The 25,872-nt window shown below is 37.1% G+C and overlaps 2 protein-coding genes across 16 annotated transcripts in view; one reads left to right on the top strand and one right to left on the bottom strand.

The window, feature by feature from the left end:
* The window catches only part of MRVI1 (murine retrovirus integration site 1 homolog), a 76,235-nt gene extending 70,641 nt beyond the window's left edge, over positions 1 to 5,594 (bottom strand). For 14 of the 15 annotated variants that reach the window (XR_001555518.2, XM_015864026.2, XM_015864009.2 and 11 more), the window contains exons 1-2: positions 5,488 to 5,594; positions 2,572 to 2,689 (exon numbers count right to left, since the gene is read on the bottom strand). The gene's annotated coding sequence lies outside the window, so the exon portion shown is untranslated. Of the gene's footprint in view, positions 1 to 1,316; positions 1,430 to 2,571; positions 2,690 to 5,487 lie in introns of all 15 variants that reach the window. The other variant, XM_032445018.1, reaches the window with a different exon arrangement.
* Positions 5,595 to 6,209: 615 nt separating this feature from the next.
* On the top strand, positions 6,210 to 24,821 carry CTR9 (CTR9 homolog, Paf1/RNA polymerase II complex component). The gene is made up of 25 exons (XM_015863978.2): positions 6,210 to 6,368; positions 7,861 to 7,959; positions 8,443 to 8,682; positions 9,165 to 9,282; positions 9,756 to 9,845; positions 11,054 to 11,202; positions 13,642 to 13,749; positions 14,212 to 14,319; positions 14,438 to 14,674; positions 15,463 to 15,552; positions 15,653 to 15,781; positions 15,886 to 16,069; positions 16,332 to 16,420; positions 16,684 to 16,869; positions 17,046 to 17,133; positions 17,385 to 17,533; positions 19,681 to 19,797; positions 19,985 to 20,130; positions 20,805 to 20,876; positions 21,597 to 21,732; positions 22,205 to 22,351; positions 22,788 to 22,945; positions 23,260 to 23,356; positions 23,696 to 23,808; positions 24,032 to 24,821. The coding sequence occupies exons 1-25, from the start codon at positions 6,324 to 6,326 to the stop codon at positions 24,438 to 24,440; spliced, it is 3,504 nt and encodes a 1,167-aa protein (XP_015719464.1). The 5' UTR covers positions 6,210 to 6,323; the 3' UTR covers positions 24,441 to 24,821.
* The last annotated feature ends 1,051 nt before the right edge of the window (positions 24,822 to 25,872 follow it).

Here is a 25,872-nt window from a genome sequence, read left to right as displayed (position 1 = left end):
TATATATATATAAATATAAGTAAATAGCAAGCCTTGCCATTGATCAAGAAAGGGGATTTGTTCGTTTCGTTTCTTTTTTAATATCAGAGATATCAAAGTCTGGAAGTCAGAACCAAGGTGATACACATACCTGATCTTTCAGACTTCATTCACACTACATCTACCAATTGCACCTACAGTAGTCACCTAACTAATTGAGTACAGTGTTACACTTGATTACTATGAAGGATTTGCACTAGAATAATATTTAATTATTAATTAGTCAAAATTGTTTTCATTACCAGCTGTGCATTTCCAGCACTTCATGAGCCACCATCTATAAGCTGAAATACTAATGAGATAAACCCTTTACCAGGAAAATAATGATGAAAAGGAGTAAATTGTCAAAGTGGCATCTTCATTTAAATACCTGATCTGTATACATACACAGTCACTTGAACTATATAAATAAACTTTTACTCATCCTTGCAGAGGCAACATGGTTCTGGGAGTTTCATTACAGGCTCCTGAATAAACAGAATTCTTGACTAGGTTCCACCAGCAGCTTTATTAGTAGCAATGATGCACACGCTGGAAAGAACACAACTTTGCATCCCAGGCTGAGCTTGCAGATGGAAACAGTTATTTATAAACATGCTGCATCACAGAGAGCAATTTCAGCAGAGGGCTAAGATACATTAGAAGTCACCACTACTGCCCTTCGGCAAGTGAAATCAGCTGTCAACTCTAGGCAGACATCCATACACAGCTTTCTGAAAGGCCATCTTCGTGCCTCACACTAGTCAGCCTTACTCACTTTGAGGATGATAGATACCATTCCATTAACATGCAAAAACAGTTTCTAGGCAGGTTGCAACAAGGTACTTCTAGCCTGGTAGCTTGCTACTCCTGTGAACTCTATCCTAGACTCCATTAGCACAAATTGAGAATATTAAGTCCAATATTTCCCTGACATATCAGTAAGTGCCAGCTTGAAAAGGCACCTTGAAAAAAGGGGAAATGAATGCCTGGAAAACAAACAACTGCGCACTGGATTTTGCTCTAGATGCTGTGACCTGCTTCTATGAAGTTACATTTCAAAGGTATTTGTTCAATTAAATTACTTATTACATGGATGTTAATTGCTACCTATGCATCATTACCCACTTACTCTTTAAGATTTGTGCAAACAAATACACTTAGCAATGCACAAAGATGACAGGCTGCATCTCAATGCAAAACTTGCCTCTGGTAGGTAAGAGTTACTGGTCCCCTCCAAGCAAGAATGTAGTTAAGCACATGCCAAGTTAAAAATCTATGGCTCCACATGCACACACCATGTTAATTGTAATCTTGAATTACATGTTGATGTGAGGTATGAAAACAATCTTCTACAAGGGTGGCAACCATCCACGTTACTTCTCAAATAACTGAATAAAATGTCCCCGGCCTTCCAAGAAAAACGTGAAAATAAACACAATCAGTGCAAGACAGAAACACAAAACAGACATTTCATAAGTAAATTAAGAGCTTGCCACACATAGTGCATTATAATGGAATTTTAAAGTAATCTGATTTCTGATTTTCTCATCCACAACATAAAATGACTTAAACATAAGGATTTCTTCCCCTCTCATAATTAATACAGAGATGAGCATTAAGTCATTATATAGTTATTGGTATAAAGGCCAAGTTCTTAAAAGTAATTCTTCCCATCTTGGGATGGACAAAATATAGAAATATACCTACTTCATAGCTAGGGAATAGTTTGAATTTTTGAAGTAAGGAGAGAGGAATAAAAATGTATCTTTTGCTTTTAATATTTCTTTTTTTTTGTTGTTGTTGTTGTTTTTGCCCATGTCCTGAAGTTCTTACTGTGTCCAGCAGAAACTGTCAGCTCTTACTTAAGAGGTGAGAAAGAAACATTAATGAAATAGTACAGAAATGTGTGGGTCAGGCAAGTGTATCTATATGAAAATACATCAGTATGAACAGAAGGTAAAAAAAAACCTCAGTGAGGTGCCAACGTTTTGACAAATACATTGTAATTAGAAATACTTATTGCTTAGCCTGTAGGTAGTAGATATGTCTCTTAGGAGTGTTTCTGTCACTGGCAGAGGGAAGTCCATAAAATTAGGAGTCTAATATTTAAAAACATACTTAATATTTTCTATGTTAAAAAAAAAACTAAATACACAACATATGCCAAGGAAAGAACCTATAATTGTATGTACATATACTTTACTTCAAAATCCAAATATTTCTATTCTAGCATTCTTCATTATTAAAGTAACCTTAAAAGGTTATAGAATAAACTTTAAGGACTTTAAATATTTATTCAATTAAACTAAAAATACAGGTTTCAAAAATCAGTACAGGACTAAAACTACCAACATCGGCTCTCCTATTTACATCTAATAATTTAGATATTCTGAACATATGTACAAGCAGGAACTTCAAAGGGTTTTGAAATAGTAAAGGCTTGTCACTGCTCACAGTACCTTGAACTCAGCACCTTTAAAATAAGGGACAGTCTGGCAATTGTCACAACTTCTATCTTGTAAGGAAGTGAGTTAAAAGTACAAATCATACCAAGTTTCTACAACATCCATGACAGACAGCTCTCCTCCCCTGCAGAACTGGGATTTCGCTCTTGATGTTTTCAGTATCATTAGAAACAGGCTTTCAGATGCCAAAGGAGTTCTGTGTGCTGCAAGAGATTGATATTAGACTGAAAAACAAAAGAAAAATTAAAAAAATATAAAAAAATTAACTAGATGGGGTGTATATGTATTTACAGGACACTGAACAGATTTTCAGATCTCATTTGTCAGGGTAAAGATCTGTCTACAAAAAGTAAGGGTAGCAATCAGTTTAAAGATCATCACTAAGTGTTTGAAAATGAAAGCTGAAAAAGATTCCCTAGGAAAGAAAGAAAGGAGACAGAAGTACAGCAACAGAGAAGAAACGATGGGTGTTGGAGATGACAAATAAGCTATTTTTCTTAATTAATCTCTGTGTATAGAAGTCTATGTAATAGAACTGGTCAATGAAAAGTACATTAAAAACAACCAGGCAGCTCCAGGAAACAGAGTACGATTTGTTGACATATTCCCAGAAGTTTTCTTCATCTTCAGGCTGATTCTCAGGCTTCGTCCTTCCTGAGCATTTCACCACAAGTGTTCATTGTTATTTTTGGAACTGACTTCTACACTCAGATACTTGCTTGTGTAATGTGTTTTCCTTTCCTTAAACTTACTGTTTAAAAAAAACCCGAAAGTTGTTTTTAGAGTGCACGCACAGATTTCAGAATGAAAATTGAGACAGAAAGCAAGGAGAAAATAATACTTTAAATGATAAGTAGTATCCACACCGCTCTCATAATATTAAGTGCACTGAGAGTGGTAGAGTACATTTCTGTATCTACATTTTTTAACCTTTGGCTTTCAGTACAAAAATTGAATTTCCTTGAATTAGAAGAGGCTTAATTACAGGAAAAAAAGTCTCAAAATTACTGAGTACATTTTCCTCCCTCATTCAAGAAGTATTTTTATAAAAAGTACACGTTAAAAAAAGTAGTTGACAGAGTCGCTGGATCTTGATGCCTCATACTGGGCAAGCAACTAATTCATCTGTTAAAATGTTAGGTTATTTTGTGTTAGTAACTTCAATTCAAAGAACATTACAACATATCAGACCCCTGGAATCCTTCTAGGAGAAACTATGGCAAATTATAAAGTCTGTCTTCATTTTTTAAGAAAAAAAAAAGCAAACTGAAAGCTCAACTCCTGCTGGCTCATGTGGAATTTTGTGTAAAACTGAGTATTCTAAAAGAGATACAACATCCACAGCGCCAAAGCTCCTGAAGTTTATCATAAGTGAATAAGTCACATAGAAAAAACCCACCTCTAACTATAAATCTACTGAAGATCTTAAAAAGATACTAAAACTCTTTCTAGTGGGCAAACTGCAGTAGAAAAAGGCAGCACTTAATTTAGATTTCAGCTCATAGCTCTATAGTCTTTCAAATAATCCACAAGCATCCAATTAATTGATAACATACATTTGAAATCTGTAGTGTAGTGCTACTCATTCATTCCTGAATGTCGCCCTCAAAGAGTAGAGTCTTAGGTAGATCCCTCTTTGTTAATGAGGTGTTTATAACTCAACTTAAATTTGTCATTAAACAACTGGGCATTTATCAATCACAGCTTCCTGAAAGAAGCTGAGATCCCTGTTGAGGGGTGACTGAAAGCAATAATTTCTCTTGCCAGAAGGTGGCAGTGATGATACCATTCCTACACGAATTAATCAGTAGCAGTTTTACATATAGAAGATTTTAGGTCTCTACTCATAAGAAAAATAACATTGTAGAATTGCATTTTTACTATTCTTTTTTTCAGACACTGGACATTCCCCATAAAGAAAATGTCATCGCCTGCAAACTATAGTTGCCTTTGTAGAGGTTGTAAGAGATATTATATTCAGCACGACATAAAACAACATTTCACTGAATCCATTAACCATTTCTTCAACATAGATGTACAACAGTGGCACCAAAAACGCATTAATGAGGCTTATCAGGTCCATTAAAGTTTATATCCTGCCACACTCCTTGCCTATAGGTGCAGGAGCTTTACTTAAGCTCAGTCCAGACCATACTCTCCTTCCCCAATTTATTCTACTGCAATGCTGGTCCTTAGCCCATCAGAGCTACATTTCTATAGACACAGTTGATCTGGATCTTTGCCCAAGAACTGATGTCTGCCTTAGCCTAGGGCCTACTAACAGGCTATGATACACATCAGTTACTGTTTATGACTGCCCTACTAATGGTCTTCATCTCAGACCTGACTCACCAGGAGCCTTAGCTAACACCAGTTACTTTGGGGTTCACACCAACTAACAAAGCCCTGGCCAACACTATGCTCCACTCCTGGCTTCACTCCAGGAGAAACTGGCCTTCAGTGCCCCCAACACAGCACTAGGCTTTACAAAACACAATGTACTATAATTTCTTACTTTTTTCCATAGCTTAGAATAGAAAGGTCACTAAGTGACTATTGAAACAACTGTTCACATTACTACAACTAATTCACACTCTGAAGATTTTTGAAAACAATTCCCATCTTTAGTAAAAAACACCAAAGACACACACACACAACAGTAGAATTAATCTTACAACCACAAGTAAAGAGGCTTCACAAATAAAAGAAACTTGCCCTGGCCACCCAACTGTTCTAAATTCACTCATTGGCTTGCACATCTCAAACACAAATGGTAATTTGCTCAGCAAGGCAAAGGCTTTTTTATTTTACTATTTAAATAGCTTAGTGCAACACTGCAATACAACAGAATGTAGCAGTAATAGAGTAGCAAAATCTTAGTGCAACCCTGTAACACGACAGAACCCATCAGTAAAAGAGTAGCAAAACCCCAGGCTGCAGCAATAGAGGACTTGCTGAAATACAACAGCTGTGAGCTCAGAAACGAAGAAAAGCCACTTACCTGAAGAACACCTGAGGTACACAGGGATCTCCAGCAACGTCTCCTTGCCTGCACTGCCAACCCTTAAATGAAGCCTGGAAGGGGTGGATCCTGCTCCATCCTTTCTGTTCACTCAGGTGCATTGCATTCAGCTGAGCTCCCCTGGGTTGGCCCTGCCTTCCCACCAGGTGCTCCATCACTGCTTCAAGCTGCGGCTCAGCATTTCTGCATCCCTTAAGCTTAGTTAAATCCCTTTTCTGTTCCTGAAGAATGTTTAAAATTACGTGTGGTAACAAAGTTCTTAAATTCTGTCTGCTGTCTACTGAACGCATCACAGACATATTTTTAATGGGAAAAATCACTTATTTTTAAGCACACACTTTCACCGTTTCTATTAATTTCTGCTTACTTCCAATCTGTCACCGGATGTGAAAGCTTATGTACGGATAAAAGAACCAAGTGCTGGTGTAAGTGGGAGGAAAGACAATTAAACTTCATCGGAGCGGGGAATTTAGTTCAGAATAACTCGTGCATTAATAAATTCTGATTGAAAGCGTTCATTAAGAGCAATGGACCCAGCCATGGAGCGGTCACTCAGCTCTGGAGCCGCCGCTCTCTGAGGGGGGCCGGCGTGGCCGTAGTTGCCTCAGCAACAGCGCCACATTGCTCCGCGCCTTCCCGCCTCCCCTCGATGCTGGCGCTTGGCTGCGATTGGCTTCTCGCTCCTCGAGGGCGAGGCTGTACGAGCACGTCCGGGTCATCCCTTGTGTAGGGGAAGTGCGCGTGTCGCTGCCGTAGCGCGGTGGAGGTCGGCGGTTCGGTGGAACTCGGCGGTTGGCGGCGTTGCCATCGCCATCATGTCGCGGGGCTCCATTGAGATCCCGCTGCGGGACACCGATGAGGTGAGTCGGGGCCGGGAGGCGGAGGCGCGGCCTGCTCCTGGGGCGGGAGGGCTCGGTGCGGCTCGCTGTGGCCCTCAGAGGGTGCAGCCGCTGGGAGCGTCCGGGTGCTCTGCCCGGTGTCTCTGCCCGGTGTCCTTCGTGTGGCTGTGAGGAGGCAGGAGGAGCCGTTTGCTCTCCCACAGTGTTCGTTTATTATGCACAAGCTGCTTGGACCTACTTCAACAAGTTTCACTGCAACTGCTGTAGTGTTTATGTATGTCATAGCCTGTTTGTAGGCCCTAGGATAAGGCAGAGATCAGTTCTGGGGCAAACAGACATATATACTGCTGTGTTCTCTGTGCATTATATGTGAGAGGAGTTGTTGTTCTCTGATAGCTGTGTGTGCCAGCTCAGTGCTTTTCAAGTTGTGATTAAGAATGACTTGAGTCCTGAAGTTTCTCATAGTCTCATAGGCTCATGCAGATTGGATTAATCACTAAGGACTTCTGTAATATACCATTTTATAATCAAATCCTATTACAGTTGAAGGCCTTATAAACTGAGTGGCTCTAACTCAGTCTTGGGGATGGGAGTCCCTGTGTAGATAATAGGACAGAGCTGGTTATAACAGCTGCACGGCTTTCACACTGTGAAGCTGAGTAGTGATGTGGATGGTTAGTATCACACACTACAAGGTAATAGCTGAGAGGTCAGGCTCTTAAATGGTGTTAGACCTTAAATGGACATTCCACTGTGAGACTATTTGTTCCTTTTTGTTCGTTTTTTAATATCAGAAGGATAGACCCACTTGGTGAAGTTATGCTTATTAAATAATGATCTCATGGTGAGATGTTCTTGACATCAACCTCCTCTAGCTGCAGGTGTCTGTGTTCATTGCAGGGCAACTGGACTTGATGACCTTAATGGTTCTTGCTAACTCAGATGACTCTATGATTCTGTCTTTTGCTCATTATGACTGTAGTTATTAGTGATCAGAAATATATTCTCTGTCATGTTTGCCACTTCAATAACTTCCTCATTTATTTGGGCATAGAGGAAAACTGTAGCATTCTTAGATGTGTCTTAGAAATGGATTCCGTGATAGCCCATTCCTTGGATCATTTTAACTGTGTCATAGATCTTTCTTTTACCTATAGGATGTGGTTTAAGAGCAGAGCAACTCTTGCAGGGGTGTACATGAAGGCAAGTTGGTTAGTTGATTGTTAGCTGAAGTGTGAACTTCCAGAGCCTGACATGAATGGTGGAAAAAAGTTAAATTAGTAACTCGTCTCTGACCGCTATCCCGAACACGAGGCTCATTTCTCAGGTGTTTGTGAGAGGCCAGCGATTTAGTACTTTCCAGTATAAAAAACATCATTACTTCTTTCTCCACTACTTTGTTTGAACAGAATTGTTTGTTTTGTGTGCTGAAACATCCAGCTTGCTTTGAGCTCAATGATAAATAACACTGTTAAAACTTTATGAGTAAAAGATCTGCACTGTTTGGTTGTAGGTTATTGAGCTTGACTTCGATCAATTACCTGAGGGTGATGAAGTTATAAGTATACTGAAACAGGAGCATACACAACTGCACATATGGATTGCCTTGGCGGTGAGTATATGCTCAACTGTGTATTCAAATAATCAAAGAATTCCACTTACTTTTATGACTAGGGATAACTGAATTAAACTGGAACTTAATTTGACTGTTTGGTAGCAGGTTCAAAGCAGGTACTTCTGAACTGATGTGTTAACATTTTTAACTTTGTCTTTTCTTATGGAACAAAGCTGCTTGATCCCCACTCTCCTGAGTTGCTTTTTTGGTTGTTGTTTCCATATTTTTATCATGTTGCGTCTTTGATTATGTACTTCGTTAAAAAAAAATGGAGCGTGTTATTTATGCTGATGAAAGCACAAGGAAGTATGCGAAAGTACAAAAGTTCAGAGCTGCTCATTTATTATAAATAGTTGTAAGACTTCTGAAAAACTTGAGATGATGATAGAAAAAATATTGCTAACATCAGAATGTCTTTGATTTATTGATTTAGTCATGTGGCTTATGGAACTGTCCATGAAAATCATGTATGTTTTACAGCTGGAATATTACAAACAAGGAAAAACAGAAGACTTTGTAAAGCTGTTGGAAGCTGCACGCATAGATGGGAACTTGGACTATAGAGATCATGAAAAAGATCAAATGACATGTCTGGATACTCTGGCAGCATATTATGTACAGCAGGCTCGAAAGGAGAAGAACAAGGATAACAAGAAGGAGCTCATTACACAAGCTACCTTATTATATACTATGGCTGACAAAATCATCATGTATGATCAGGTAAAAAGAATCTGTAAAAACCATGTTTGTAAAATTGTTAATGATTCTTTTTAGTTGAATTTCAGCATATTTTCTGCGTGAATTCGAAAAGATTTTCTAAAGAAAGCAAATGTTGATTCACTAAAGGGAAAGTAAAAAATGCTTTTAACTCTGGCATAAAACTTGAAAATATCTGAAATGAGTGTGTGGTGCTGCCAGGAATAATTAGTTACCTCTAGCTGGGGACACCTAATAGAACTATATACATCAACTTCTGGGGTTTGGGAAGGCAAGGTTGGTTGTTATTCTTTTGCTTGATTATGTGAACTTTGAGACGTTTATCATCTGTTTAAACACACTTTTTGATTTTGCTTATCCTGATGCAAGAGAAATAAATTAATCATTGAAAAAGTGCTATTGCACAGCCAGATAATCTCTCCCATAGTCTTATCTTCGTACTTTATGAAGATAAATGTTGCAAATATTTTGTCTTCTTTATCTAGAATCACTTGCTGGGAAGAGCCTGTTTTTGTCTGCTCGAAGGTGATAAGATGGACCAGGCTGATGCTCAGTTCCATTTTGTGCTTAACCAGTCTCCAAATAATATTCCAGCCCTTCTTGGTATGAGTTTATGGATGTTTGTGTAAAAAAACAAAACAAAACCCCTGACTTCTCTACTTGAGTTTTGGATTGAGTTATGTGCTTAGGAAAGTGATATGTATGTAAGCAGAGAGAGAAAGAAGGGAATGAAGAAATATGAGCTTTTGACCAGAAGTACATTATAGATATTTATTTTTCTTTATTCTCTAATTAATTTATTCTTAGTAAATGTCTTTATTCTGCACTAGGAAAGAATTAAGTTTAAGTGGGAAGCCAGGAAAGTGTAAACTGAATGTATTCCATTGTCATTTTATATTTGACATCATCAAAGATACCAAAACAGCTGCGGCTGTCTGAATTTTCTGTTAGTTTTTTACTGGTAGCTTTTGAACACTGGTACAACATAAGTTCAGTAAATGATACTTGTTTGGTGATTTACAACAGCTTTGGTTTTGTTTCTCATTTCTTTGTAACTGATAGATATGTTTTAACAGGTAAAGCATGCATTTCTTTCAACAAGAAGGATTATAGAGGAGCCCTTGCGTACTACAAGAAAGCACTGCGTACCAATCCAGGCTGTCCAGGTAAGACAGAGACCATTTGGTAGTGGAGGCATCTGACTCAGATCTTCCTAATTCAAGTATATCTGGGCTTATTTGTGTTCTATAGTGGTCCAAAAGATCCATCCCAAAGCTAGCACCAAAAAAAACCTTTATCCTCTTTGCAGAGTTGAGATATTTGTTGACCTGTGTGCAACTTAATTGTTAGAGAAGGAAATCTTTTTCAGGAAGATGCTTATATTTTTTCCCCACTTATTACCTTCTGCAGCTGTTAGAGAATGAGAAGTTGTGTATTAAAATTGTGTGGAACAGGGAAGAAAGTACTGTTCAAGACTACAAGCTCCTAAATAAGGATTAAGGGAATTATATCAGTGCATTAGCATTAATAATGAAACAAAATGAAATGTAGAATTCTACTCCTCCTCTATGATAAGAATTTTTATTGTGTTGTATAGTTTTCTTAATGCAGAAATCTGGAAAAGCTGTAAAAGCGATGCATGTGCCTTAGAAATGGTAGTAAAGGATATTTACATTAGGATCATAAATGCTCTGAAATCTTCTGAGGGTTCTGATGTGCTTTTTCAAAATTTATCTGAGAAAGGTTTCCTCAAAGCTGATGTGCATTCTGTAGTCTGGCTTAGTGTAAGAATCACTGCTGCTGAAATAAGTCTAGAAATGTAAGCCATGCTTTGAAACTAATATGTTTTATTCTCACTGTATGTAAATGTCTCTGTATTTGTAGTCCTGAAAGAGCAGGACAGTGTAAATCCTCTATGTTAGCTTGTCTGTACAGATCATTAGAGGATGATAAAACAGCATCTTGCTAGCAGTGAACCAGTTGTTTGAGGTGTAATGCCCAGCACACTCATTAATTAAATTGTTTTGTGAAGGCCTTCTAGTCTCAGGTGAACTTTAACTTGCCCAAGACACTTGCAGCCTTTTCATCTGACAATTTTTCCACGTCTTTCTTATTTTTTGTTTCATTTCCATAGAAGTAATATTATATTTGATTATTTTTTGAGTATTTTGGAGATGTATGCCAATCTGGAGAAATCTTATGAAGAAACCTAGAAAAGTTAACTTTGCTACCTGCTGAGGGAGGCTGTCCTTTAAAACAACAGATCATTAGAAGGCTGTTCAGGTTTTAAAAAAGTATTTCTGCTCAGTATGTTTAAAAAAAATAAAAGTTGTTGCAATTTTGGGATTCTGAATGGTGTCACCTTGTTCTGCAGCTGAGGTTCGGTTAGGTATGGGTCATTGCTTTGTGAAACTGAACAAGTTGGAAAAAGCTCGCTTGGCATTCAGCAGAGCTCTGGAGCTAAATTCAAAATGCGTGGGAGCTTTGGTTGGACTGGCTGTCCTGGAACTCAATAATAAAGAGGTGGGTCTGACTTAACTATAAGCCCTACTCACTTGAAATGGGAAAGTTTTTATCATTTGAGGGGCACTCCAGGTTTTCAGTGAGGTACTAAAACGTGTGATTAAATAATTTCAGCCTGTGTTATGTTGAATGATATTACAGGTTTGTACTTGTAGTACGCACTAATAAGTTTCTTTTAGTTAAAAAGTCAATTGTGTTGCTTATAGAGGTGCTTCTCAAAGCACAGAAAGTCCCAGATGAGATGTTTGAACACACATCTAATAAGGAAGTGATGCTTTTAAAGATCTTTAATGAGCAATAGTTACATATCTGATAGCCAGCCTTACTTAATGAAGTTTCAAATGTACGAGAACGTGAGTTTGTTCTCAAGATGATCTGAAAGTTCCCAAATACTTGGAGACCTCGTTTGAGATGACATATCCAGAGCATCAGGATTTTTTTTTCTGAAAGAGCATCTGCTAGCAGGAAAATCATGGTAAAAGATGTGGTCCTAGGAGATTTGTCCCAGGCTTCCAAGGCTTTATGGAAAATAACCTTTCATACAACTGTGCAAGTTGTGCTCAAGTTAACTTGGAACATACACTGCGTAATATACCAAGGAATCAACAAGAACAAATCTTAACTAGGCTGGTGAAATCGAAGTAGCAGCCATACCTCTCTAGATGTTGTATCAGTAGAAAACCATACTGTCATAAAACTTGAGATTGTAAGATCTGAGATGGCCAATCTATGCTAAGAAAGTTATCAGTGGAAGATGGGACCTTTAAGGCTTGAAATAAATAAATAAGCAAATAAATTACCAGCCTCTCTTGCCTAATTTTTTGTTGCTAAAATTTAATATTGTTCCAGTATTGCTTTCTGGAGAGCACACAGCTGTCTAGGAAAGAACTTTTTTTAGTACAGAATATCTGAAAATGACTTAGTTTACAAAGTCATGGGAAAAAATTATTGTAGACTTCCATGAATAATTTGAGTAAATGTGACTCTGAGAGCTTTTTTTTTTTTCCCCATGAAGCTCCAGGGACGACCAAAAAACATTCTAAGATCAGATCATAACAAATAATTCTGTGGGCAAGACACTGATGAAATCTGCTATTTTAAATGCTTTATTCCCTGGAAATTTATTAAACCTTTTGACTTAAGTTCCCTTAAACTTTGCAAAGCTGTGATTAGAAACTGACCCACTCAAATACGTTATTTTTTTTGTAAGGAATGTATCATATGTTCTTTACCTCTATTTCCACAACTTGTACTGCAATGTTAGCGTAACATTAGAGTTGACAATGATTTCAAGGTACAATTTTTAAATTAATTTTTTTGTAATTGATTTCTCCCATGTTTAGGTATTGGCAATGTTTCTCCATCCTTGCAGATGTTATAAGGTCAAATGAGGGTTGAGGTGGCACTGTGTTCACACTGGAGTTTGTTGTCTCTCTGGTTTTATTTCCTGACAATGCCTTGGACCTTTGAGACCTCTGCCCATCTGCTGAGTTTATTTGAAACAACATGAGATCCAAATTACTGGAAAAATCAGGCTTAATATGATTATAAAGCCTTTTTAGCCTTTGAAAGTTAAGCAAGAATGATTCCATATCTCCATAGCCAGTCTATATTTTTGTGATAATACTGGGCAGATACTGCCATGAAATTTGTTTATCTGCCTGTTGGACTTCAATTTTTATGAGATTGAGACATACGTTTATTACTAGATTATTATTACTAGATAAATTTTATTTTATTCTTAAATACCTACAGATTTAAGATCTTATGCTTGTGATATGTATCTCAGCAACATCCCAAAAAAAAGGCATTTACTGTATCAGTTTTGAACTTGAACTTGTCATCAAGTCAAACGTGCGCTCATGGAAAGCTTTATTTAAACAGTTAGGTCTCTGTATAAAAAAGTATGTTTTTAGAGTAATATCACTAAGTCAAACTTCTGCCATTTTTTAAATTAGATCTTCATTTCAGTAGTTCTTATTTCAGTATTGGAAGTTCTTGTTCAGAATTTGAACATGACAATATTTTCACTTCTTTGCTTAATGAATCATTCAAAGGGTTGAGACTGAAACCAAGCAAGATCTAGAGATATTGAAGAGTAGAAGGAAGGCTATCAGAGATGTGCAACTGAAATGCCAAAGGACACTAAGGCTACATGATTTTTTTTTTGTTTGTTTTTCCCTAGAAAGTAACACTTTGTTTTTCTTTATTGTTGTTGTTTGCTTGTTTCTTTTTTTCCTCTTCCACGCCATATCTGGTGGTTTCATTTTTTGTTTCTGATCTTTATGCTGCTGGCAGCTTAATTTCTATTTTTTCTGATAGCCTATCACACAACTGTGTTAGAGGTCCCGTGGCAGTGTGAACCAACGAGTAGTTTTTAGAATCTTTATAAGATCAAGCTATTGAGATGCTGCTGATACTTCTGAATGTTTTATTTAGGCTGATTCCATCAAGAATGGTGTCCAGCTCCTCTCTAGGGCTTACACAATTGATCCCAGTAATCCAATGGTGCTGAATCACTTGGCTAATCACTTCTTCTTCAAGAAGGTAAGTTAGTGGTGTGTGAAATATTACAGTCAAATACTTAATAACCTCTGAGCAGAAGGGATTCCGGTGTTGGATTTGATCTCATTTCATGAGACTAGGTGGTACAGAATATAGATGATAATATATAGATGAATATGCATTAAGTTTTTAACTTAATTTTTGATAAGCTTTTCTAAGGGAGGTCAAAAATAGTACATTCAATTCTTAAATTAAGCTCACTTACATCTCCTGAAGGGATTTCCGTTTTTTTTTTTATTTTTTGTTCGTCTTTCCTTCTCACTTCTGGGTTTTAAAATATGCAAAAGATAAGGATTAAAGAGAGAACAGGAACCTCTAAAACTGAATTTGTTGTTATTTAGTAAATGATATGGCTAAAGCTTTCCTTTATTTGCTGTGTATTCTTGTGTAAACAATACATGACTTGACTAAATAAAATGAAGTCTTTCAAATTCATTTATTTAGGATTACGGGAAAGTACAACACTTGGCTCTTCATGCTTTTCATAATACTGAAGTTGAAGCAATGCAGGCAGAGAGTTGTTACCAGCTGGCTAGGTCTTTTCATGTACAGGTAGGACAACTTTTTAAAAGCCTCTCTTTAAGTTTTACACCTAAAATTCTTCTTTAAAATGTTCAGGAAAAGCTTACATGTGAAAGCACTACCTGCTCTTTCTTTAATTTTTGTTTAGGAAGATTATGATCAAGCTTTCCAATATTACTACCAAGCCACTCAGTTCGCCTCATCTTCTTTTGTACTTCCCTTTTTTGGATTGGGTCAAATGTACATTTATAGAGGGGACAAGGAGAATGCATCGCAATGCTTCGAAAAAGTTTTGAAAGCATATCCTAACAATTATGAGACCATGAAAATCCTTGGATCTCTTTATGCAGCTTCAGAAGACCAGGAGAAACGGGATATTGCAAAGGTGAGTTGTGCTCCTGCCAGCATTATGCTTTTAATACAAGAGTGTAACTTAGGGTACAGACTCTTTTTTTTCAAGTCTGATTTTCAAGACTTGAAAATCAGTTAATTGACTCTGAATATACAATATTTGCTGTCATGTGAGATCATCTTACCTGTGGAGAGCTACAACTTCTGAACAGAACTGGGGCTACCAACTAGTCTCTGGATAAAACAACTAGAGAAATTCGGAGGAGCCCTAGCTTCACATTTACCTGCTTACTATTAAAAGGCAGAATGCTTCTCAAGTTTAGTAATGATTTCCTGAAGATGTAAAGTTAGCTGGGATTTCCAGAAAACACTCATCATGAAAAAACAGTGTTAATGTGGTTTTGCTGTTTTCTTAAATAAAAATTTTTATTAATGTAATGTTGGTTAAGGGTGTGCACAGACTATTAGCCATCACTTTCTAGCTTCTTATATTGGTGTGACACTTAGTATTTTCCACATCTCTAAAACTTTTAAACCTGTATTACATTGCATTTGCCCAGGGGGGTTGTGGAGTTTCCTTCTCTGGAGATATTCAAGACCTGCCTGGACACCTAATTCTGTGAGCTGGTGTAGGGAACCTGCTTTGGCAGGGGGGTTGGACTTGATGGTCTCTGGAGGTCCCTTCCAACCCCTGATTCTGTAATTCTGCAAAGAAGAAGAAAGTAGTAAAGAAGAAAACTAGCAAATAACTTTGCTGTTTAGTTGAGTTCGAACATTTTCTGTGTCCACAAAAAAGTGTGATTATTTTCTGCTTTTTTTCAGGGACATCTAAAGAAGGTCACAGAACAATATCCTGATGATGTAGAGGCATGGATTGAGCTAGCCCAGATCCTAGAACAGACTGACATACAGGTAATTGATGATAAACACTGATTAAATGACATACATGCTTTTTATAAGAGCATGCAAAACTCATTCTTCTCTTCCTTGCATCTGCTTTTTATTTGCATAGGGTGCGCTGTCAGCTTACGGTACAGCCACACGCATTCTGCAAGAGAAAGTACAGGCTGATGTCCCTCCAGAGATTTTGAATAATGTGGGTGCTCTGCACTTCAGGCTGGGAAACTTAGGGGAAGCAAAGGTATGTAATTATTGAAAGTTTGAATTGAATTTTATGATCAACCAGAAGTTTTCCTCTAAGAACGTTCTGGACTGTTTTGTTCTTTTTCTCTTTTTATACTTTAGAAATATTTTTTGGCATCACTGGATCGTGCAAAAGCAGAAGCTGAACATGATGAGCATTATTACAATGCTATCTCTGTGACAACATCCTATAACCTTGCCAGACTGTATGAGGCGATGTGTGAATTTCACGAAGCGGAAAAGCTGTATAAAAACATTTTAAGAGAGCATCCTAATTATGTTGATTGTAAGAAACATTTGATATTTTAATTCCACAGTCTTATGTGAAAACACATAAAGTAATTTAAATTTCACTGTTAGAAATTTGCAGTTTCTGCATCATCCTTGTGTGTGGAAGTCCATCTTTACATTGTGCATCTCATCTTGAATAGAACATGAGAAGTGTCTTAAAGATTGCTTTTGAAGTATATGTGTGACTAGTGTTCTTCATATTTGAGATCACTTAAACCTGTTTCTTAATTGATTGTTGTTGTTTTCTTTATTTTTAGGCTACTTGCGCTTGGGTGCTATGGCTAGGGATAAAGGGAACTTTTATGAGGCTTCTGATTGGTTTAAGGAAGCACTTCAGATAAATCAGGTTTGTAACCCTTGAACTGCTCTAATTGAAAACACTTAACTCTAGCTTATTCTTTCAATTTTGTTTTCTTTCTGTTGTGGTTCTATATTTGTTGACATAAACTAAGGAAAAGAGTGAGAACTGCTATAACCTGCTCTTCAAACTATTTTTTTTTTTATTTTTAATATGGTATTTTATTTAACAAGAATAGCATTTTATAACTGGTGAAGTAACCCTGTATGGGAAGTTAGTGCCTTTGCAATTGACAATAAACTTTTTCTCAGGACCATCCAGATGCTTGGTCTCTGATTGGTAACCTTCATTTGGCTAAACAAGAGTGGGGTCCAGGACAGAAAAAATTTGAAAGAATATTGAAGCAGCCTTCCACACAGAATGATACTTACTCCATGCTGGCTCTTGGCAATGTCTGGTTGCAGACTCTACATCAGCCCACGAGGGACAGAGAAAAGGTAAGGGGCATCCATCTGTTCCGTGTGTGTGATTTTACTTATTTAATTTTTGTTAGCTACTCAGTGTGCTTTTGTTTTTGCCTCTTGGGCATATTACAGTCCATAAAAATACTAGGTAGGTTTTTTAATACTTGATTATACCAATGAGTGAACAACTTTGATACTTCTCTCCACAGGAAAAACGTCATCAGGACCGTGCGTTAGCAATCTACAAGCAAGTACTCAGAAATGATCCAAAGAACTTGTATGCTGCTAATGGCATAGGTGAATGCTAGACTTGTTTTTCTTAAAATGTGGTTTATAGCATTTTTATGTTTTATACTTTAATACATGTAGAATTGTTTTTGCAGAGACTGCACATTATTTAGTGGAGCACGTGAAAGAATAGCTTTCATATGACAGCTATGTCAGTTTTTATTGAGAAACTTGATTCAGGCAATATTTTATTTTCTTTGGCAGGAGAACATAGTACATGAACTTGGAAGCTTACACTGTACATATTACTTTCCCCTTAGGAGCTGTCTTGGCGCATAAAGGATATTTCCGTGAAGCTCGTGATGTTTTTGCCCAAGTGAGAGAGGCAACAGCAGATATCAGTGATGTGTGGCTGAATTTGGCACATATCTATGTAGAACAGAAACAGTACATCAGTGCTGTGCAGATGGTAACATCTCTAAATTGAACTACATAATGTGTGGGTTAGATGACTTCTGGATGGTTCTTAGCTGTCATTGACAGCTGCTAACTTTATGAATAATATTTTAACAATTCATAAGTTTATTTCTTGCAATACTGTTTGCTGTCAAGTATAAATTTAAACTGCCAAATACTTTTTTTTTTAAGGTAGTGGAGTTAAAATACAGTTGGGTTTGAGTTTTAGTCTGGGAACTCTTTTTTGTCACAGAGGTTTCAGTTGGTGTAGTTAATGTATGAGATTTACTTTCAGATGTTACTGAAATAGGTAAATACAGTTTGCTGCTGGGATTTTTTTAATACCAACGCTTCCTAGTCTTATTTACGCAGTTGTTTGCAAGTACAGTTGGAGATGTTTGGAAAACTAGCTGCCATGTTTTCTCTTGCTGCACTTGCAACCACTGGGTAATTTATGTTGAGAGCTCTCTTGAGGTCATCTAGTTCAACCCACTCAAGCAAACTAACTTCCAAGTATCAACCCACACAACTTAAGTTAATCAGAAAGTGTTCAAACAAACTTCAAAAATATATTGGTCAAGACAGAAGCTCAGAAAAACTTGTTCCATTAAGTTTTATTCAACACTGAGTCTCAAAAATACTTAATTCAGAGCTATCCTAAAGCTTTTTTGTGATGGACCTCTTTAGCAGAGTCTGTGTTGATAGAACAAAGGGAAATGGTTTCATCATATCTAACCTAAATTTTTGAGCTTGAAGAAATCTTTTACAGTGAGGCACTGGAGCGGGTTGCAGATGGATGTGGTTGACGCTCCATTCGCAGAGACTTTCAGTGCCAGGCTGGATAAGGCCCTGGGTAGCCAGGTGTGGCTGTGGTGTCTCTGTTCATTACAGAGGGGTTGGACTGGATGGCCTTCAGAGGTCCCTTCCTACTCTAAGGATTCTATGATAGTTACAAGGAGGAGATATTGGGCCTTTCATCTTTCAGTATTTTCTCTTCTCCAGTAAACTAGTGTTAGAAGGATTTAGTTACATGGTCTGTTGGGGTCTGTTGTGTTAGAGTAGAGTCTGCCTTCAGGACCATCTCTGCTCTTACATGCAGAAAGCTTAATGAAACACTGAATTTTAGCAGTGCAGTGGGGAAACATACCTTTTGATTTGTCAGAAAATATTGTACTTATTTGCTGATACATTTAGGTGAAGCTGCTTAGTAGGGATGTGTATATTCACTGTGATGTTTTATTATTCTCTGGATTCTGCTATACAGTTGGTGCAAGCTGTAGTCTGCAGTAGATAATACTGGACTCCAAGGGAGATGAGTTTAATACAGCAGCACAGCTTGGTGCAACATCAGATGTTGTAGTGAGTTCTCTACTGTAAAGCATTTAAATCCAAGGCAGACTTATGCCGAACACAAAATCTTTGACTCTTAAAGTGAGTGAAATTGGACACTCAGCACCACGCAACCCATGAGTTCTAATTTCTGCATTACGGTACAAGGTATTATCTGTAGCTGAGCTGGAAGTAAAGGTTGCTTTGTATTTCTTGTTATTTTGGTGGTTTAGAAATTATGAAAGATTTCTTAGTAACATGGCAAACAAAAGTTACTTCTTAATGAAAAGCATGAGATTCATGATTGCTTGAAGCTTTACTCTGAGGCTGTAAAGTGTAAATTAACAAGAGTGCTTTTTTTGTTTGAAAGAAGATATAATGTAACCAGAAATAAGCAGCTAGGTGGGCAGAAAATCTTAAACGTGTGGTTTTATTTTGTAACTAATTGCATCATCTGTATGAAATTGCTACATTTCAATTAATTACATTTTCAATTTTTGAGTATAAATAAGAGGCAATAACTGAGAGTGCTCTTAAAATTCGTTTGTTGGCCTTTGTAGATGGTACTTGCAAAGTATTCTATATTTAAACATCTATAGAGTCTCCCAGACTGCTCTGGTTCTCAGAAAAATTGAGTTGTTGCTATGGAATAGCAGGAAGGATTCTCTAATTAGTGAACAGAGCATCTCTTCATGTAGCAGAATATACTGATTTAAAAAGAAAATCTGCGCAACAAAAGGCACATTAACAGTAATACCTCCTAGGAATACAAACCTGCTGGAGTTAACTAACAAAAAATAATTAACCATTGACACCTCTTTTCTATTTCAGTATGAAAACTGCCTCAGAAAGTTCTATAAGCATCAGAACACTGAAGTATTGTTATATCTGGCCCGAGCACTCTTCAAATGTGGGAAATTACAGGAATGTAAGCAGACTTTGTTAAAGGTATGCAGAAAATATCATAGGTCCCAGAACAAAATGAGTGTGAACAGGTACATGTTTAGGTCTGTTTAAATTCAGTACTCATGAGTTGAAACAGTGATGTTTATTCTCTTTATACCTCTGTTTACCTTATTTGTATACTTCTGTATCACACTGTAGCATGTCATAAAAACAGGCTTTTTATTTACAGGCCAGGCATGTTGCACCAAGTGATACAGTCCTCATGTTTAATGTGGCTTTAGTGCTACAAAGACTAGCTACCTCTGTCCTGAAAGATGAGAAAAGCAATCTGAAGGAGGTACTTAATGCTGTGAAAGAGCTGGAGCTAGCCCACAGGTAAAGATGATTTATTTCTCATCTTTGTACTATATTTCAGTTCCCTTGCAGTAAATGTGCAGTGTAGATCACAAATTCTGATTAGATGAGCAGTCATATCCAACAAAACTTTGTATTGCATTCTAGAGTTCCTAGCAGAAACTAGCTAGGGAGGAACTAGGTAGAAACTTAACTATTGGGCCAGAAAATAGTAGGTGTTCAGGCTTTGCTCCAGAACTAGTTTTAATTGACCAGGTGGCAAATATGTGAGTTTTTTTTTAGTGAGTTTTGTAATATGATTAGGAGGGACTTGTTCATGGAAGAACATAATTGAAAAAGCATTGTGAATTATTCTACGAATTTAATGCTTTTTTGAGGACTTCTTTCAAAGCATCTTGTAAATCTTTGGATGTAGATCTCAAAATCAAGTCTAATAGTTAATGACTACTAGTTCTTTCTGGATTATTGTTCGCCTTTGGAGTACTTCTAGTGTCTTATATTTGGGAACTCTGAATGTACTTGCATACTGTTGTATTAAAAGTGGATGCGTACAAAAAGGCAAAAAATTGGTGAATGTCCTCTTCTGTTGAGTTTCATAGGATTTCAGATTGGGAGCTAATGTTTACTCTTAAGGCAGGATTGCAGTAAGTGTGTAACCAATACCACTTTTGCTCTTTGTTGTTTTTTTCCTCTAGGTACTTCAGTTACTTGAGTAAAGTGGGTGATAAGATGAGATTTGATTTGGCACTTGCTGCAACAGAAGCCAGGTAAGGAACGAATGCTTTCAGGAACTAAGGGGAATGCTTTTGTCTTGGTTTTTGTATGTTTGTTTTCCAGAGTAAAACTGGTTTTCAATTGGATTTCAGCTGTCTTATTTTATACAACAGCAGAAATCCAAATACAGGGTAGCTCCCTGTTACTGTGTTGGTTGTTTTCCTTTCTTAATTTTCTAATATTTCCGTGCAATCCGCAACTCTAAATATGTCTTCTGCCATCAGCTAAAACCTGTAAAATTTCTGCTGTATTAATGGCAGGTTTTCCATCAAGGGGAATGTGATAGTTTATTTAAAGATCTCTAGTTCTGCCTATTTTGACTTTAAAGATTATCTCAACAAACTTGCCTTTGTGGAGATTTAGGATAGCTTGTGGTGAGTATAGCGGGTCAGCTACTGAGACATGAAATACTTATGCTGTGCATGTCTAATTTGCTTTGAATTTTGTTCAGGGAAATGTTTGTACTTAAGTCTGTTAAAATGAGAAGCAGTAAGTTCTGAAGTTGCATATAACATATTGCAATTTACAGGTATATTTGCTTACTAGTAGGTGCCTTTGTTAACTCTGTAATCTCTCCTGGTCTTCTGTTGTACTAGTTCAGATATCTTACTTTTGTCACAAATACAGCATTCTGATGCATACCCTTTATAAAACTGTTTCTCCTTGTGGTATGTCTGCCACCTTCCTTTACTTGAAACCATTGCATGTTCTAGGCAATGCTCTGACTTACTGAGTCAAGCCCAGTATCACGTGGCTCGGGCACGTAAACAGGATGAAGAAGAGAGGGAGCTGCGTGCAAAGCAAGAACAAGAGAAGGAGCTGCTTCGTCAAAAACTACTTAAAGAACAGGTCTTGATCTGTTATGTTCTGTTAAATTTAAGGATAGATGTTTGTTGCTCTGTGATGTTACTGGGTATTACTGAGTAAAGTAACAAGCAGAGTCTTCTTAGTCATTAGCACTTACTAGTGCTAGCAAAAAAAAAAAATAAAATTTTAGTTACCAGGTGATATTCTTCCCCATAGCCTTACAAATACAGTTTTATTTTTATAGTGTAATCCAGGTATTGCCTTTTAAAAGCTTTGCCATCAAAATTCTGCACTGATGGGCTGGATGAGGGAGCCCTTGAGAAAACTAAAATGAAAAAGGTCTTTTGCCTGCTCTAGTATAGATGTTGTACAAAACCTTTTTGACACATGGACCTCGTGCTGTAACAGATTTGTAAAAATCAGTGCTGCAGTTTCTTGTCAACAGATACCTTGAATACCTGTTAATGTAATAGTACAAATACAACAGTAATGGTAATTTTTCTCTCTGCTTCAGGAAGAGAAGCGCCTAAGAGAAAAAGAAGAACAGAAGAAACTTTTGGAACAAAGAGCTCAATATGTGGAGAAGACAAAGAATATTTTGATGTTCACTGGTGAAGTAGAAGGATCAAAGGAGAAAAAACGTGGTGGTGGAGGAGGCAGGGTAGAACAGAATTTCTTTAACTTCCTCTTTCTCTTTCCCTTTAATAAATGTTATCTCAGGGTAACATCAAACATGTAGAGTTTTAATTTCAAGCCACTTAACCACTTTTGCATGAAGTGGTGCAGATTTAATACTCCAGTGTAGAAACTGAAAGCTAATGCTTAAGTTCTGACCAAGGTGGCATTACTAAAATCTGTTCTTCTTGATGTTTAAAATAACCAGAGTTTACTAAGTGTAAATTTTGAACTAGTTTCATGCACTCTAACCTGATATCATTAAGAGAAAGTTGTCACAAGACGGGCTGCGTTTTCATGTCGTGAAAAGTATTTTCACGCAGAGCTTCACTTTTGACTTGCTACTTACTATTGATTTGTTGATTTTAACTTGAAGATAAATAGTAGGCTACATTGTGGGGTTTTTATATTATCTGTTACAGCGTTCCAAAAAAGGAGCAGGGGAATTTGATGAGTTTGTCAATGATGACAGCGATGAAGATTTGCCCATGTCTAGAAAGAAAAAGAAGAGAAAGGGCAGTGGTAGTGAACAAGATGGGGAAGAAGAAGAAGGGGAGAGAAAGAAGAAGAAGAGGAGGAGGTAACTGGTATATAATGTCAGATTTTCTTGAGGAAATGATATGGTTGTTAATTATATTCTCTTGCAGTTATTCACTTAAAAAAGCTTAAAAAATGAACAGTTGTTAAGAGGTTAGCGTATGTGTTAGGAAGTGTTGTAATGGATATTTTTAAATAAATTAAATTATAATAAATAAATTTAAATTACAGAACTTCTATGCAGAAGTATGAATAATATTTATCAGCTGTATTTTTGACTGGTTTTTTTTTTTGCACTTTTTAAGTCTTTTTTTCAATTATATACTTGACATAATATAAAATATAATTCTGTTTAAGACCCCAGAAAGCTGATGAGGGTAGTGATGATGAAGAAAACGAAAATGGTCCAAGACCTAAAAAACGACGCCCACCCAAAGCAGAGAAAAAGAAGGCTGTAAGTTAACTGCTGAGTATTTTCTTTTTTTTCCTCTAAACACGCATTTAGTCTTAAGCACCACTGCATTCTACAGAGTTGTAAATGCTGAAAATTATAACAAAAGTAATTGTACCAAACTGCCTTTTGTCCTTCCTCCCTGTTGCTGTAGCTGCTTCAGTGTTGAACAGGATATTTCTGAAGCAATGTACAACAGTTGATAGTAAATGGAAAATTTGGAAGGAATTACTTTAGAATATCTGTTAGAAAGAAGCACGCCTGTTGTGCTTTTTAGATTTGTTTTAAATGCTCTAACCAGCCGTGTGAGTGAGCAGCTCTTTTTTTTTTCCTGCCCCTCAGCCCAAACCAGAACGTCTGCCTCCTTCAATGAAAGGGAAGATCAAATCAAAAGCCATAATTTCATCTAGTGATGATTCATCTGATGAGGATAAACTGAAGATTGCTGATGATGGGTAAGAATTGTTGCTCACTACTGAAACACTAAAGTTTCAATGCATGCTTATGAGAGAAATGACATTGTTCATAATAGTGAGATAAAGAGAAGCGTTTTGTTGTACTCTAAACATTACCTCCCATTACTAATTATTCCATTGCCTTTTTCAGTCAGATCATGTTCCTGAGATCCTAGTATCCTAATTGGATTGTTGTCTTTTTTTTTTTTTTTCCCTTGTACAGACATGCCAGGAATAGCAACAGCGATTCAGATGATGGGGAACAGCAGCACAGCAAACGCATTGTTTCTGATAGTGATTCTGATAACAGAAACAAATCTGGTAGTGAGGCAGGCAGTCCGAGGAGGTCCAGTGTCCACCCATCCGAAGAAGATTCTGACAGTGACAGGTCAGCCAGGAAAAGGAGACGGTCAGATTCAGAGCAGTCTGACAATGAGTCTGTGCAGTCAGGAAGAAGTCGTTCGGGTGGTTCAGATAATGAATCTCGCCCAGCTTCTCGCAGTGCTGACTCAGACAGAGATTCTGAGAGAGGATCTGATAACGAGGGTTCTGGCAGAGGATCTGGTAATGAATCTGAACCAGAAGGATCCAATAATGAGGGGTCTGAAGGGGGTTCGGATGACAGTGATTAGATCTTAAGTTACATCTTTTTAAATGTTCATGTAAATATATTTCAGTTGTAGAGAAAATCCAATTTTTGTATTTGAAAACTTCCAGAGAAAAGCATCCAATGTTTTAGTAAACTCTCGTGAGACCTTCCTGTGATTCTTTCTATTAGCAACTAATGGATGTTTCTCTAAGTTGGCTTACGGTGTACTCTTAAGTCGGAACTGCTGTAGATGAAGAACAGAAACCCTGTATTATAGGCAGCATACCCGGGATGGAATGCATGTTAAAACTGTGGAACGTTAAATCTCAGTTTAGGTGGTTCTAGTGTGGCTAAAGTTTTGTTTTCTCTATTTATACATGCATAGATTTCTTGAGACAGTGTTGCAATAAACTGTTCCTGCTAATTTGCTTGGACTGATTTATTTTAAGCCTTAAAAGGTATAAGCAGAAAATGTTTTGTTTGACAAAGGAATGTGTTTTGAGGAAGTAGTCTCCAAGTTCGTTTCAGCTTAAATACGTAGCTGTTGGAGTTGAGCTCTTTTGTATCCTGCATCCATGCATAACAACAGTGTGTTGTAAACTGCAGTGAACAAAATTTCTCTTTATAATTGTCTTTGCCTGACATTTTTGAAAGATCATTCTTTTGCACCACTCTGGGGGAAAAAAATAAATTCTTTCTGCCTTTGATCGTTGGTTACCAAGTCAGATGTTAGATCACATGAGCATGTGGATCTCGATAGTATATTACCATTGTTTTTAATGGGTGGCATAGCATAAACTGTATCCCATTTTATTTTTATTATTTATTTTTCTTTTGGAAAGACCAGATTGTCACTACTGATAGTTAACATTAAGCACTAACTGAAAGTTAAGTTTCCCATGCTGCTATTTCTGGTCTGTTGTGAGCAGTAACTGTTCTCATTGTGTATGTTTTGCCATGTGTTTATGGGCTGTTGGTAACCATAGCAGATAAAGTAGAACGTAAAACAGTTGAGATATTTCTTTTACTGGCTCAATTTGATAATCAAATTTCTAGAAGTGATCTTAATTAAAATTAAAATGAGTGGTAATAATGCAGAATTAAAGAGTAGCTACCATGTTTGTTGGTTTAGAAGCAAAGCTGAATCTTAACTCAGTCTTATTATTGGTGAATCACTTAGGTAGAAGATATGGCGAGCTCACAAGACTGGCAGCCAGATAGCTTTGAAAGCATGAGCTTGAGGAAAACTTGGTGCCCTTAGAGGAAGTGTTCTCCTATCAAGAGGATCACAGCACAGGTCTTTACCTCTTTCAGATTCAGAAGGAAGCAGAGGACAGATGAGGTACATACCTATGATGCCAAACCAGTGCTTCACTTAATGAAGCAAAAAGTGTGAGAAATTAGAGTTAACTAAAGAAAAATAGTAACAAAAGGAGCACTGGCAGCAATGGCAAGCGTCTGAGATATACCAGCTT

This window comes from Coturnix japonica, chromosome 5 (genome assembly GCF_001577835.2).
Source record: "Coturnix japonica isolate 7356 chromosome 5, Coturnix japonica 2.1, whole genome shotgun sequence".
Lineage (NCBI taxonomy): Eukaryota > Metazoa > Chordata > Aves > Galliformes > Phasianidae > Coturnix > Coturnix japonica.
The sequence above is the reverse complement of the archived record's forward strand: the minus strand, read 5'-3'. Positions and strand labels throughout refer to the sequence as shown.

What these genes read in the sequence shown, in the direction of transcription:
- CTR9 (XM_015863978.2), top strand. Translation starts at nt 6,324, where the DNA reads ATGTCGCGGGGCTCCATTGAGATCCCGCTGCGGGACACCGATGAG. An exon ending in GTGGTGGTGGAGGAGGCAGG is followed by an intron (nt 22,352 to 22,787) that starts GTAGAACAGAAT and finishes TATCTGTTACAG; the next exon opens with CGTTCCAAAAAAGGAGCAGG. An exon ending in CTGAAGATTGCTGATGATGG is followed by an intron (nt 23,809 to 24,031) that starts GTAAGAATTGTT and finishes TCCCTTGTACAG; the next exon opens with ACATGCCAGGAATAGCAACA.